Raw genomic sequence first — 14703 nt, 5'->3', positions numbered from 1 at the left:
ATTCTGAATTTACTGCTTTGACTCGCATCTCTACAAGGCTACAAGTACTACTAGGAACAGGCTTCAGCTACAGTCCTTCTGTTTCACACCCCAGAACATGTTAGTAGAATGCTAAGGCTATTTAGTGAAGCAGAGAAACTGAAGAGAATTATTGTTATCCCAAGCTCTAAAACGGAGTGTATTCTAACAAGGAGAGTCTGCATGAGAAATCCAAAGTAGTTGTGGTGATCAGTCTTCCTCCAAAGTTTATCAGAGCTGTGAGCCCTCCTCCTTGGTTAAGCAAAGCAAATACAGTGTGCTTAAGTGGCTCTAGTTTCCTACTTGTGTGGTACAAACTATCAGGAAAGCAACTTAGACAGCTATGGGACAACAATTTCAGTGAAAATATCCCCCAAAATGAATAACTTTTAGAGGCCATAAGCTTCACTTCAGTTAAGGAGGAGAACTGCACTAGATTGCTCTCCAGGGAGTTAGGCAGAGTGAGAACGGAGTTGATGAAAGCAATGCTGTCATTGAGAATTAACTGACATTCATTATAACAATATATTAAATTTTTATAGTAAACATTTTACAATCCAAAAGTTAGTATCAAAATAAACACTTGCTGAACTTTACCAGTCATCTGTCTCTGTACAAATACATAAAAGAGGTAGGTTTAAAGACCACAGCAGCTTTGGAAATGGCTTTTAGAAAGTTTTGTTGACTTAATTAAAGCAGTTTTGGAGAGCAACAAACAATAGATTTGAATAGAGTTGTCACCTGAAAGCAGGCAAACCACAGGTACAACACAGAGGGAAAGAGATGACTTTGTAAGAAAAGAGGATGAGAAGAATGAGGAATTCACCAAAAGAGTTTCTCTAGCAAGTTTCTACTGTACGAAGATTAAGTGGATATTTTAAAAAGAAAAACACCACTTTCAATTTGATAACATTTTAAGGGTTTTTTTTTTTTTTTTTTTTTTTAAGTATAATTCCGTTCAGGGTTCAATGCTTTTAACAGATTTGAGTTTTCAATGGAAAAGGTATTCAGGATCTTCTGACAAAAGCACTTAAAGAGAGGCCCAGGACAAACATCTACATGACAGTGAACATCAGTCCACTTCTTTCCTTACCTTCTCTGTCCAGCCTTAGGTAGTGCAGTATGCAGGAGGCTCGCATTGCATTTGTGTTTAAATCCCTCCTAGCTGTAAGAATGGCAAGCATCATGCCTCTAAGGCTTTGCATTCAACTGTGCTCATTCCACTCCTTTCAAGAGCTTTGAATATCATATTTTCTATTTTCCCCAGCACTTCCAAAAAAATCAGCAAAAAAACCCCAGACTTACTGATTTTTCTATATAACCATGTAATCATTAGTAATAGTTCTAACTTCCAACTCACAAAATATCACAAAACTTTTATCAGACCTGAGATCTTCACTTGAAACAGGAAATGCTAATAGTTAAGAGTCAAAAGATCTTTTTTTCTTCCTTCATCTCAATTATAAAAAGCACCGTTGAGGAAAAAAAGAAGGCAGTTTTGGCTTCCTGAACATTCCCTCTCACCGCTCTCCTGTCTTCATTTGGACCAAAATCGAGGGGTGAACACTGTGGTTTCAGACCTTGTGATGTCACAGCCACCCCCTGGTCTTTGCTTCCATGTGTGCAGATGCATGATGCTGCTTGATGCTGTGATGCAGCTCAGCCAGCTGGCAACAGCCCACCTCTAATCTTCCTCTAGAGAAGAAAAGATGGTTATTAGGACACGAGAGACATCATTTTGTAGACAGGAACATTTCAGTATACTGCTTAAAAATTCAAAGGAATAAATTCTACTGTTGCACTTTAATACTGTCAAAAGCAGAGAATACTTAGTATCTCTGGAAATCTGAATGTTACTTTAAAGCAAAAGACTAAATTTATTCCACAGATAGCTAATCATTATGTGCTTTCAGCTGTACTCTGCAATGAAATGTTTAAAAAGGAACAGCCTTGAGGGTACACAGCAAGCATGACTTCATTCTTCTCAACACAAAACTGTCTTCGGCTCATACAAAACACTGCTGTTTCTCACGGGGTGAAAGAGCTGCAAGTCAGCTCTGTACATTTCTGTCCCACAGGGTGAACGGGTCCGTCCCAGGCACGCTGCATCAGACTGACGTGGGCATGTGAGAAATCTGAACAGCTTCGCAGTGCACTCATTATCTACACTGCTGTTTCCAATAATGAACGCAAACCTGACCGTATAGGAAGCAGGCCAGCAGGACGAGGTGGTGGAGTTGTCCCTTATGTGGGAGGATGTGCAGCATGTGGAGCTTTGCCTCTGCTGGGCAATTGACAGAACGGGCTGACGGGTACAGATGGCAGCAGACTGATGCTGTGACTGGGATGGCTTTGCCACAGCCTGCCTGATGGGTGGAGAAAGTGGATGAGGCCCTTACAGGCAGCTGCCGGCTACTCTGATGCCTGAGCAGCAGCACAAGCACGGTGCAGGGGGTTCTGCACAGCACTGCCGGGGGAGGAGCCCATGGGAGCAGGTGTGCGGCCAGGTCTGACAGGACAAGAACTGAAACAGAGATGTGGCTGAGCATAGTGCCCTGGCACAGGCTGCATGGAGGCTGGGTAGCCACCCCTCAGGCTGCCCACTTGGGTGTGACGCTAGGTGACGTGTTCATGGGCCCTGCTGAGCAAGGAGGTCAGGCTGGGTCATCTCCAGAGGCCTCTTCTACCTCAGCCATCCCGCAGTTCTGTTCTGTTACAGAAGCATAGGACACTCCCGGTTGGAAGGACCCACGAGGATCGTGGAGTCCAGATCTGGGCTCCACACAGGACCACCCCAATCCAAATCCTGGCAGGTCACAGCTAAATCTTATCTATACCACAGATAGCACGTAAGGGGAACTCTGAAGAAAATATTTACCCACCTTTTAATAACCACTTTTGGTTTATTATAAGTAAATATTTTTTGGCTTTTTAAGAACTCCACTGAACTGGGATTTACAAATCCTGACTACACAAACTCAGGAAAAACTTATGAACCAGAAACTTTCCAGCGAAGAACTAAGACTTGCACATTTATTTCAGACTAATGTTTTTAAGGCCTTGAAAAACATCAGCTGTGCAACAGAACATTTATTTTCCTGCAACTGAACCATAAAAACCCTCCTAAAATAGATACAGTAATCAAAATCTTAAGTTGGCTTCTCCATTTTTTTCCACAGTAATTACTAACCACAGAGTAACACACAATAGTGTAATTTATAGCCTTAAGAACAACGGCCACAATGCAGCACACAGCTGCACACATGCCCAGTTTCCAGTGCCACAGGGTTTGAAAACCACAGGCTTTTTTCCTCTGTGGACTTCAGCAAAGTTTTCACAGTGATTACAAGCTCAGTTGCAAAGAGAACTGCAGGTACACTGAAATTAATTTAAATGCTCTTCCATGTTCTAAACCCCCTTGAATGGATGTTGACTACACTGGCCCCGCCCACTGCAAAACCAGCAGTGCAAAACCAGTACAGCAAGGCAGGCCCAACACCTCCCCTCGTGTCAGACACCTGGACAGCTCTGTGCCAGTGCTGCTGCCTCATCTCTAAGCACATCCTTCCCTCACCCACTCTAGTCTAAAAGCCTATAACAAAATTCTCCCCGTTTGTCTTCTCTATCCCTTTCCTACAGAAGCAATTATTTTACCTAACAGAATAAGTTCTCTTACTGCACTCAGGCCCACACAGTGCACGAAACCCTGCCCAGAACCCACCTGATTGATCGATAAGTGGCTTACCGATACAACTCCTGTGAGACACAATCATAGAGCTCCTCGGCAGAAAATACAATGCTGCTATTTATCTAAAACAAATAACAAAGAATTACTTGCAGTAATTTACCAAGTATTGCACACCAATTAAATTATGCAGCTAGTATGACATACCATTACTGTATTACTTAACAGGCTCTCAAGCTGAAACTGTACATAAAAGAAAAAAAGTCACATGCAGCATAAAATCAATTATCACTAACTATTATGAGTGCATACAGTGTGACTGACAAATACCACTCCGGCCCCATTTTCTCACAATTCCTGCAAAAACGCACATCTTCCTTCCTTCTGTAATCCTAAAGCAACCAAAAGAAGTTCTGACTCACTTTAATTCCATGCATACAGTCATTCTATATGTGCAGGGCTGGAAAACAGTAATTTCTTCTATGGGAGAGCACCGAAAATCTGAAATATCTTTGTGTTCACAGGAAAAACACAGATATCCTATTGTAAGCACTTACTCATTTCCTCTTCTTAAAATCCTTCAGCACTGAAAAATTCAAGAAGAGCTGGTAATTTCTGTTTATCCTTTTTTAAATTTTTCTGCCAACTGTAGCCAGTATTCTCCACAGTCGAACGCTCCATCTTCTAAAAATGCTTATTAGCTCAGGCTGTTTTGGTGTCTTCAGCTTCGAGGCTTTTCTCACGAAACATTCATAACAAGTGAGTGCTCCAAAACTCACAGAAGCAACTCTGGTACTGGTATAGATTCTAATAATTTTTGTAGGTTTTGCCCAAGCATACATCTTAGGTCTAATATCCAGTAAAGTAAATAAAAGCTAATCTTCAAAATTCTACCTTAATGGCAATGAACTGCTAAGACAGCTAACCCCCTAAGTACTTTAAATCAAAACGAACTGAAATAGGAGTGCACCTGACAAGATGTTAAAGAAAACTTTATACCTCGAAGCTTATGAGGAAGTTATAGAGTGTCCAAATATCTTGGAAACTACTGTTTGGAGTCAGAACTCTGAAAAAGAAAAGGTTTTGTTTTTTTTAAGTATGCCAAAGGAATCCATGAAATAATTAAAAACCAGCAATCAGATACGCTTCATTAAAAAAAAAATAAATTAGTTTCTTTAAACAAAAAATAAACTCTTAATTTTTGAAGATTTTTTCCTCCCACTCATCCCTTTCCATTTCTCAAGCCAGCCGTGTTCGTAGTTTTCTGAAGAAACCCAAGTAAAATGTGTTAATAAGCAAATAAATAACGTTAAATCCTCAGTGAACTTTATTATAGAGGTAGTCTGGAGAGTCACAATAATTCCTCCTGGGTTTATAACATAAGAAGAGGCCTAACATTTGGCTCAAAGCACTACAATATCTTCAAATGAAAGACAATTGTTTAAGGATCAAACACTGCAGTACATGGAATTCAGAAAAAAGAATTGGTAAGAGAAGAGCCTACACATTAACTTCCTCCCCAAATCCTTAACAGGTCAACATTCATCCTCCTACTGCTGTTTCCAACTAAGCAGCAGTTGGACTACAAGCTCCAGGCCTAGAGCACATGGGCAGGGATTTTACACCGCAGCCACTATTTTAAAATTCCTTCACATTCCTTCCATCTCCAGTAGCTACCATTCTGTTCTATGGAAAGCAGAGACTTTATAAGAGATGTACATTTGAAAAGCTATACATGTTTTCATACATTTTTACTCTGCACCTATTTAACCACTGCTGCTGCTTCTCTCCTAACATTACATCAAAAGTACTTCAAAAGCAAACCCATGGACACCCTTTGCCTTTCCAATTAGTTCAGCTGTGCAAAACCAAACTACGAATGGCCCTCTGTCACACACTGCAACTTCTGATTATTTCAAAAACTCTGCACTGAGCAACTGCTGGCAAGGCTGGAATGCCATGAAAATGCAATTTGTCCTGGCTGTAGTGTGGTTCTGTGCAGCTTTCTGAATTCAAGTTACAGAAAGGCATGTTACACAGAGATACAGAACACCAGTATGGGTGCCAGCTACAAAGCAGGAGCTAACTATTACTTCTGGAGCAGAGGGGAGGAAGGAGAGAACCAGACTTAACAATTTATACCTCAAAAGCAACTGGGCTTCCCACCCCATCTGAGATGTTTGTTTCCCTACCAGCATCAGACAGCTGGCAGGACAAATGCACAGACAGATATGATATCAAGAATGGACAGGAAACAGCTCACAACAGGATCCCATACCTGGCTGGGAAAAATGCAAAGTCTATCTGGAAAGGATCAGAAAATTTACTCAGGGAGTAGAAGAAAAACACAATCTGGCAGGGAAAGCAGGTCAGCCTGCCAGCCTGAGCAGACACAGAGCTCACAGACAATGAGACAGAAGGCATACAGACACAAAGTCAAAGCAGAATGTGCAGCAGCTGCTCTCAGAATTCAGCCTGTGTTCACTCTCAGTGTTCCTCCTCCCTGAGCTGCACAGAGGCTGGCGCTGTCCAGCTAATGGAGCCATCTGATGGCAGCAGCCTGATGGACACAGGGCTCAGCCACGAGGCTAAGCGACTTCACTGCAGAAAAGTAAGCTTCTGGACACAGGGATCTGATCCTCTGCCTTATCTAGGGTATAGTGAGTGAAGAGGAATTGCCTTGGGCAGCATGTAAGATATGTAGGACAGTTAATGTTTACAACTAACAGAATGCATTCCTATGTTTTAATAGAAATATATTAAAAAAAAAAAAAAAAAAAAGAAGAGAAAAACCCCACAGAACGTGTGGGATATTTGACATTGTTTTTGTGAAAGCAATGCATCAGTCTGGTTGAATGGAAGGCATTGCCATCATCAGTAAGTTCTCAAGGTGTTCGTCTGAAATTTTTGATTAACTTTTATTCCTCCTGTATTTCATCCTTGACAATAACTGTTTGCAAGCACACATTACAGCAAAAAGTGATGACACAAATCATACCAGATAGTGAAGTGTGGGGTATTATTCTCTGGTGCAGTGGAATTCCAAGGTCACAGCCCCCAAGCAATAGGTGAGGATGTGGCTGGGGGGGGCTGCAGACACCCTTCTATCTCAGCAATGCTTCCGGGAGCACAGCCTGAGCCTGCACACATCCCCCTCCCCCCTTCCCCAGCCCTTTCCTCCCGTGTCTGTAATAGGAACGGGGAAGGCCGCATTCCTCAGCTTGCCCCTGTCTCCAAACTGCTACTGAGAGGAGTTCATTAATTTCTCTTTGGTATCTTTTCCTATAGCACCTATTTCTCAAATAAGGACTCTGCCATTGCCTTTGTTTGCTCTGTGCTCTGGTAAGAGAGGTGTTATAAAAGTCTCTGTCTTAGTTTCAGCTGGGACAGAATTGTTTTCTTCAGAGTGCCTGGTATGCTGCCTGGTATGATTTTGGTTTTAGGAAAAAAAACAGTGTTGAGAACACTGGTGTCTGCAGTTACTGCTAAGCAGTGTCGCACAGAGCCAAGATCGTTCCAGTTTCCCATCTCATGCTAACAAAGTGCTGGGAGGGGACAAATTAGGACAACTGACTTAAACTGGCCAGAGGGACATCCCGTGTCATATGACACACATGGAAGGAGAGTTTTGAGGGGGTTGGGAGTTCTTCTTGCTCTATTCCAGTGGCTGGGGGCTAGCTGGGCACTGGTTGGTGGGTGGTGAGCAATTGCTACTGCTTAGCTCCTTGTATACGTTCACAACTATTATCCTTTTTCTTTTCTCTTACTTTTATCTCAATCCATGAGTTCTATTTTTGTTTTTCCCCGAGTTCTCTCCTCCATCCCTCTGGAAAGAGGAGGAGGGATGGAATGACTGTATGGTGTTCAGCAACCTCCAGGTCAAACCACAGCAGTCTGGTACGGAGATACCATCAGATTCAAATATCTGACTGCTACTCTATACACTGCATTCAAAAATTGGCAAGCAATGTTTTTATGCCAACTGAAAATGGACTCACAAATGTATAAAAAAATTGATGATTTTTTCAGCGCTCTTGAAATCTCAAATTCCTTTATCAAAACACAAAGCAAGGCTGCATATTTTTCACTGTTCACAGGACCATCTCTAGCTAGTGTATCAAAATGCATGAAATTGTTTGCCACAACTTGGGTCAGCACTCCACTCCACCCTCCCTGTGCCCTGGTTCCGGTTCAGACAGTGGAAACTGCAGACGATGAGCTGCTGCCATGATGTTGCACCTTGCACGGCAGCGGTGCCACCATATGGGCTGGGCTAAACCGCATGCAGTTGAACGCCGGGACATGCCTGGCTTAACCCTGTGAGGCTCTGGTTAACTTTCATGTCAGAAGATCAGAAAGGCAACAAGGAATGACAAATGGAAACACAAAACTTCTGTGCCACCCAAAATCTTGGTAAATCAGCAATTCCTCATTACACTGCTGTAGTAAGGAACAACAAGCAATTTAACAGCTTCTCTTCAGTCGTCAAGAATGTCTTGGGTTTCACATAAATTAATAATAATAACAAAACCAACAAATGACTAGTGCTAGTGTATTTTCAAATGGAATTTTCTCTCTGTTTTACTTCCAGAAGGAGATGGCATAAAAAGAAAGACTGAAAGTAAAGCTCTGAACGTAGAGACTTCCAATGAAAATAACTAAATATCTTAGCAGTCTCAGGGAAGAAAGAATTTACTAACTATGCGTCAAGAAAAAGACATCTCAATTCCCTAAGAAAGGCCAAGGAAACAGTTTCTCTGCATCTGCTGAACTGTTTTCAAATCAATAGGACTGTTTTTAAGTTAGTTAACTGCAAAACATCCAACTCAAAGATAACATCGGATACGGTAACAGTGCACTGCCTTTCTGAGAAGACCTCTAAAAAATTATACTTTAAAATTTAAAAAGTTTAGATGAGAAATTAATAAACCAGTGCTTTCCGAATTGTAAACATATTATAAATTCCACTCTACTACAGAATTCAGGTTACTTCCTGCAGTAGGTAACAGATACCTGCATACCTTGCACTGCATTGGTACAAATGTCTGAGTTCTGTAGCTAACAGTACTTGCTATAAGCCATTTTTTGTGAGCAATTTTGAAGTTGACATGTGAACAAAGTATTTTTTTTTTCTTAGTGTACAGCTTAAAAAAACACCAACCAACTAGAAAGAACTACATAGATTCACCGAAGACAAAACACACTTCTGATTTTGAAAAGGATTTCACATCTAAATGAACTTGGTCGGGAACCACAACACAGTAAGGTTCCATGTCAAACTCCCCAGTGGGGCATGCAGACCCTCGAATCAGAATTTACCCTCTGTCGAATGACACTTGGTTTACACAAACACTTTCAGACACACTTAAATGCTGCCAATAAAGCTTTCAAAAGGTTAAGAAAGCTGTCTGTTTCTAGCATTCCAATCACTATGTTAAAGCAAGACCAACAAGACATAAGAAAATATTTCAGAAGACTAGCCATAAAAGGCTACAAGCACTTCCAGTCCTCTACTGGCACACACCTCAACTTCAACAGGTGAAAAGTTAAACACATCCTCAATGCGTAGAGAGGAGGGAAGTCCAGTACGTACACCCCAGCAGCCATTTCTTGTGATGCATTCTGCATTTCTTCAAACAGAATTTCTGAAGAACTAATCATCTGTGATAAATAGTTAAACTTTTCTTCCCTCCAAATGTGAAAGGCCCAAATACTTTTCAGTGGGATCAGTGGAACAACTTTTAAAGTGATGAAAAAATTGGGACAAACTTGGAAACCATGAGTTGCATAAATTCTTCTGTTGCTCAAAGAGCAACTTGAAAACCAAAAAATATTTCAAGGATCAGGACCCACAATGGGCCCTTTGTAAACTAGTTCAAAATAATGTCTAACACAACTAACAATACTCAATACAATACTAGCGTAAGCCATCGCTGAAAAGATGCAGAAATACTACTCAAGGCAATTAAAAACAATTTATATACTTCAGTTATATAAAACGACTTGCGGACCAATATCACTGCTTTGGAATAAAGTGAAGACTGCCAACAGATTTTTCTTCCTACTCTTCCCACCTTTGGCATTTTATAAATAACGTAGTACACTTGCTTTAAAGCATCCAGAGAAGCACTCGGGTAATCTCCAAAACGCTGAGAGCAATGGATGAGGTGCTGAGTTTCGGTAATACTGCACACCTGAGAAACATTTCATGGCTTCACAAGTAGACATACAAACTTTGGAGATTTAATCATCTTTCTCTGTTGTGAATCCATGTTATGCACACGAGCACGCACCATGCTCTTCTCTATGTAAAGGGGAAAGGAGCCATTTGTGCTCACTTCTTCATCAGCAAATTTCAAGAAGACAGTGATAGAACAGGAGCTCCCATGATCAGCCACATCTGAGACAACTATGAAGTAATGTTTTGTTTGCACGGAGCCCTGCTGCCAACAGGCAGGTTACATACAGATGCTAGCCGTACTAGTTATTGCCTTTACTGTAACACTGCCTAACATCTATGGCATGCAGCACATTGCCATGTCATTTCTGTTCTGCTATCAATGTCACTGTAGGAAGAAACAACGATAAAAGTCTGTACTGCATGACGGAAGTCTCGAGGGCAGGGTAAGATGCACAGAGCTGTTGGTGAGAATTCTCCCAAGAAGCAGCCTGTTTTTCATAATATCTGTATTTGTCACAAGCATATTCAGGTCAGGAGGTCTGAACAGACACAGCAGTGTTGCAGAATCTGTTTGTTTATGAGGAAGTGCACAATCACACACTTATCTCAAGAAGAGAAACTGTGTTTTTCTAACTGTTTTTAACAACCACAAAGCCTGAACTTCTAATGCAGCTGCACTTTTAACACAACTTATTTTTAAATATTCCAAACTTTCACAAGAGTTTTTTTCTTATTTGTTTTAGATAGCAAGGAACAGAAGCTACCATGATTTGTCACTAAACCTTTACTGTCTCCAAATTTTCAAGTTAAAACTTTTTCACTACTTTTTCTCCAGATGCTTCATTTTCTGTAATCACACCAATTGCTGTAAGGTACTATTTAAAAACAAAACAAAACAAAACAAAACAAAAAACCAAATAAAAAAAGAAAATATATACACATTAAATTCAGCCTCAGAAGCATTGAGATACTCTGGTAAAATGAGCCTCCTCACTTTCACAAACTTCAATTTTCTGTTTTGATATCCTGTTATAAATATATACCATGTATGTGTTCTGTATGTTACACATGTAACTGTGGTGACCTAAAAGCACAGCTGCTGACTCCAGCTGGAAAACCTACTCAGAAGCCTCACACTAAGATGAAAACAGACACGTTTTACTGCTCCTGAATTTCCTGACCCACGACGCCCCCTACTGCAACTCCAGGGACAAATTCACAGCAAGCTTTTCAAATTGAAATATTTTAAGAAAACCACTTTTATTTACAGAACTAATAATAGTAGTATAGTAATAATACTGTAGTTTAGTAGTAGAAAAGAAAAATTTAAGAGTATTTCAGAATTATTTCATAAATGTTACTGAGTTTCAGCATAATCACGTGAAACAGAAAATAGATTCCTCATTTCAACAAAGGACCTGAGTCCTGTTTGCCTCAAGCACTCTTCTAATCAAAAGGCACATTTTCTGAAAAACAGATTTCTCTGACATAATGGCAGACCTTGTTATTTTAGAGTTCTTCCACAAGGGGAAATATAGAAGATAGGTTGCTTCCAGTAAGAGAAAAGAAAAAGTGTCAGAAACACCTCCGTTAAGGATGCTTACAGCAGTATCTGTAACTTCAATCACAATTGCAAAGCAGTTCCTATAAGTACCCTTTACAGGACATGAGCAGGAAATGGAGAGAGCTGCACAGTCAAGAGAACTTGAAGCATTCTTCTGTAGCTGTTCCTGCTGCTGGTTAAACTTCACTGCTACAAAACGAGGACCATGTAAAGACTGCACAAGAAATACCTTCATCTTTCTGCAGTCCATATTTATTGTTCAGCACACACACAAAATAAAAAAAAAGGAGGAAGAAGGAACAGAGGGAACACTATTCTGCCACAGCAGAGTTCAGCTTGTTACCACTGCAGCAGCACAGGTTTTGACTCATAAAGAATACTCTATAATTAAGTAACAATGAAATCTCAAAATTCCATTTAAACATTAGAAATATACCCAACTCCAGCAGGCCTCACATTTGAAAAAATAAATGTTCTAAATGATTCTCAGCTCTTGCCACCAGAGCTAAAGCAGCATTTAACCACATCACAGCTGCTGTAACACTACAAGCAGTGCCAGTGGCTTGTCATCACATCAAAACAAGTTCTAAGTCATAAAAGAAAATTCACTACAAGAAATCTGGTGGTCTATCAGTTAGCTAGTTATTTCTTATTGATTATTGATTAATTATTCTTTCATTACCAATAAATCGTACTAGATATAATACTGAGATATTACTGAAAATTATGAAACTAAGCATGCACATGTAACCTCTAGTTTGGCACCAACAGTTAAGTGACTTTTAGGACTCCGTGACTGCTGTTCTTACGACTTACAACTAGCTGAAATGCTCACCTATGAATTCCTTCAAGGATATAATTCACAGCTGCTAACAGTTTCTGCAGTCCCGAAAAAGCTTCTTCGAATGAAGACTTCGCAATTACTGTGTTGGACTCTAACTTCTGGAAAATTTCAAGCCTAATATTACAAAAACAAATATGAAACAAAGAAAAGCAGTAAATAAAAATCCTTTAAATTCATTGTTGTTTGTATGCACTGCATTCTGACTATTAATAAGGCAAGGTCAAACATCAATCTATATTATAACCACATAGTCTAAAGAAGTCTAGGAAGCCTATGCCCTACAATTGTTATTCTCTGCTTAAAATTTTCCTTGTCAACTCTTTAACAGTATTTTACCTCTAACCTAAACAGATTTATCATTAAACTTTACTTGAAATGAAAACATCTCTTCATATGTAACTTGAGCAAGCCTCTGCAAACCCCCCGGAAGAGGGTGTTTAGGCTGAAGAAGCAAAGAAAATTGTTTTCTATGTACTTTTCCAAGCTTTTTCATTTTCCGTATTTAGTGGATCAGGGCTGACACCTTTCCTTCAGTAGTTGCAGCACTGGGACCAGAAGCTGCATTGCATTCACAAAGAATAAGCTCCACTGGTGGGAGACAAGCAGGATTTTTTTGGTGTAAGACGAGTGTGAAATGACCAACAATTCTAGAATGTTGTATTTTCTTCACACCACAGTCTTTAACAGGCAGCAAGATCCAACAACTCTGCTCCCTTTTTATTTCAAGAGGTATTTTTGAAATAGATTTTCCTCATGAAACAATGTCTATTTGCAACCACGAAATTGAGAAATATCCCAGCCAGAGAACCATCCCCGCTCTGGAGGTGGAATTGTTTTACACTGCTTTCTGATGCAGATCCTCACTTGGCCAGAACAGCACATGAAGTCATCTTCCAGCCAGCTTCAATTCAGATTAATCTGCATTGGTGTAAGCCCAAAAGAATTACATTGGTGCAGCTCCACAACATACTGAAAGGTTAGTTTAGAAGTGGCATGGGTAGAGTTATTATCACTGTTTGTTATATGAGTTCTTAACAGATAATAAAAAAAAAAATTTCTTTTATGCTTGACAGAACTCAGAGCCCACGTCTCAAAAAAGATTTTAGATTAAGACTACAGAAACCTCACAGTATTTATTCATGCGTTTTTTAATAACACGCAAAAAAAAGCAGTGTTGAAATGATTTTCAAGCAGAGTCTTCAAAAATAATAAAAAAAAAACAGATTTAAGACTTCTATATGGAGGGACTTTTTTTACATGCAATTTTGAGCTTATGTGAGAAATGAATCATAGAATCATAGAATCACTAAGGTTGGAAAAGACCTAAAAGATCACCCAGTCCAACCGTTCACCTATTCCCAATAGCTCCCACTAAACCATGTCCCTCAGCACAACATCCAGTCTTTCCTTGAACACCCCCAGGGTCGGTGACTCCACCACCTCCCTGGGCAGTCCATTCCAGTGCCTGACCACCCTTTCTGAAAAGTAATACTTCCTCATGTCCAGCCTGAATCTCCCCTGCCATAGCTTGAAACCATTCCCCCTGGTCCTATCACTAATGACACGAGAGAAGAGGCCGACCCCCAGCTCACTACAACCTCCCTTCAGGAAGTTATAGAGAGCAATAAGGTCTCCCCTGAGCCTCCTCTTCTCCAGGCTGAACATTCCCAGCTCCTTCAGCCTCTCCTCATATGGCCTGTGTTCCAGACCCCTCACCAGCTTTGTTGCCCTCCTTTGAAGACGTTCCAGGGCCTCAATATCTTTCTTGCAGCGAGGGGCCCAAAACTGGACACAGTACTCGAGGTGCGGCCTCACTAGTGCTGAATATAGGGGAACAATCACCTCTCTGCTCCTGCTTGCAACACTGTTTCTGATGCAAGCCAGGATGCCATTGGCCTTCTTGGCCACCTGGGCACACTGTCGGCTCATGTTCAGCCGAGCATCAATCAATACCCCCAGGTCCATTTCCTCTACGCAGTCCTCCAGCCACACCGCCCCAAGCCTGTAGCCTCGCCTGGGGTTGTTGTGGCCGAAGTGCAGGACCCGGCATTTGGCCTTGTTGAAACTCATCCCATTGGCTTCAGCCCAGCTCTCCTGCCTGTCCAGATCCCTCTGTAGGGCCTCGCTACCCCCAGGCAGATCCACACTTCCAGCCAATTTGGTGTCATCTGCGAATTTACTGAGGGTGCACTCGATGCCCTCATCCAGGTCATCAATAAAGATATTGAAGAGGACAGGCCCCAGCACCGACCCCTGGGGAACACCACTCACGACTGGTCGCCAGCTGGATTTGACTCCATTCACCACCACTCTCTGTGCCCGGCCCTCCAGCCAGCTCCTTACCCAGCCAAGAGTGTACCCATCTGTATGGGAACTGCTGAGTCACGGCCTGAACCTCTGATTAATCACCT

General features: G+C 41.1%; 1 protein-coding gene across 8 annotated transcripts in view; it reads right to left on the bottom strand.

The window, feature by feature from the left end:
- Positions 1 to 533: 533 nt before the first annotated feature.
- SWT1 (SWT1 RNA endoribonuclease homolog) overlaps positions 534 to 14703 on the bottom strand; it is a 34677-nt gene continuing 20507 nt past the window's right edge. For 7 of the 8 annotated variants that reach the window (XM_042873167.1, XM_042873169.1, XM_042873168.1 and 4 more), the window contains 4 exons: positions 12284 to 12406; positions 4703 to 4769; positions 3764 to 3828; positions 534 to 1713 (listed from right to left, as the gene is read on the bottom strand). In XM_042873167.1, coding sequence (XP_042729101.1) covers positions 1608 to 1713; positions 3764 to 3828; positions 4703 to 4769; positions 12284 to 12406 — 361 coding nt within the window. In that variant the 3' untranslated portion in view covers positions 534 to 1607. Of the gene's footprint in view, positions 1714 to 3739; positions 3829 to 4702; positions 4770 to 12283; positions 12407 to 14703 lie in introns of all 8 variants that reach the window. The other variant, XM_042873173.1, reaches the window with a different exon arrangement.

Source organism: Lagopus leucura, unplaced genomic scaffold (assembly GCF_019238085.1).
Source record: "Lagopus leucura isolate 7727_CA_CO unplaced genomic scaffold, USGS_WTPT01 Super-Scaffold_100009, whole genome shotgun sequence".
Lineage (NCBI taxonomy): Eukaryota > Metazoa > Chordata > Aves > Galliformes > Phasianidae > Lagopus > Lagopus leucura.
This window is presented reverse-complemented; position numbering and strand designations above follow the sequence as displayed.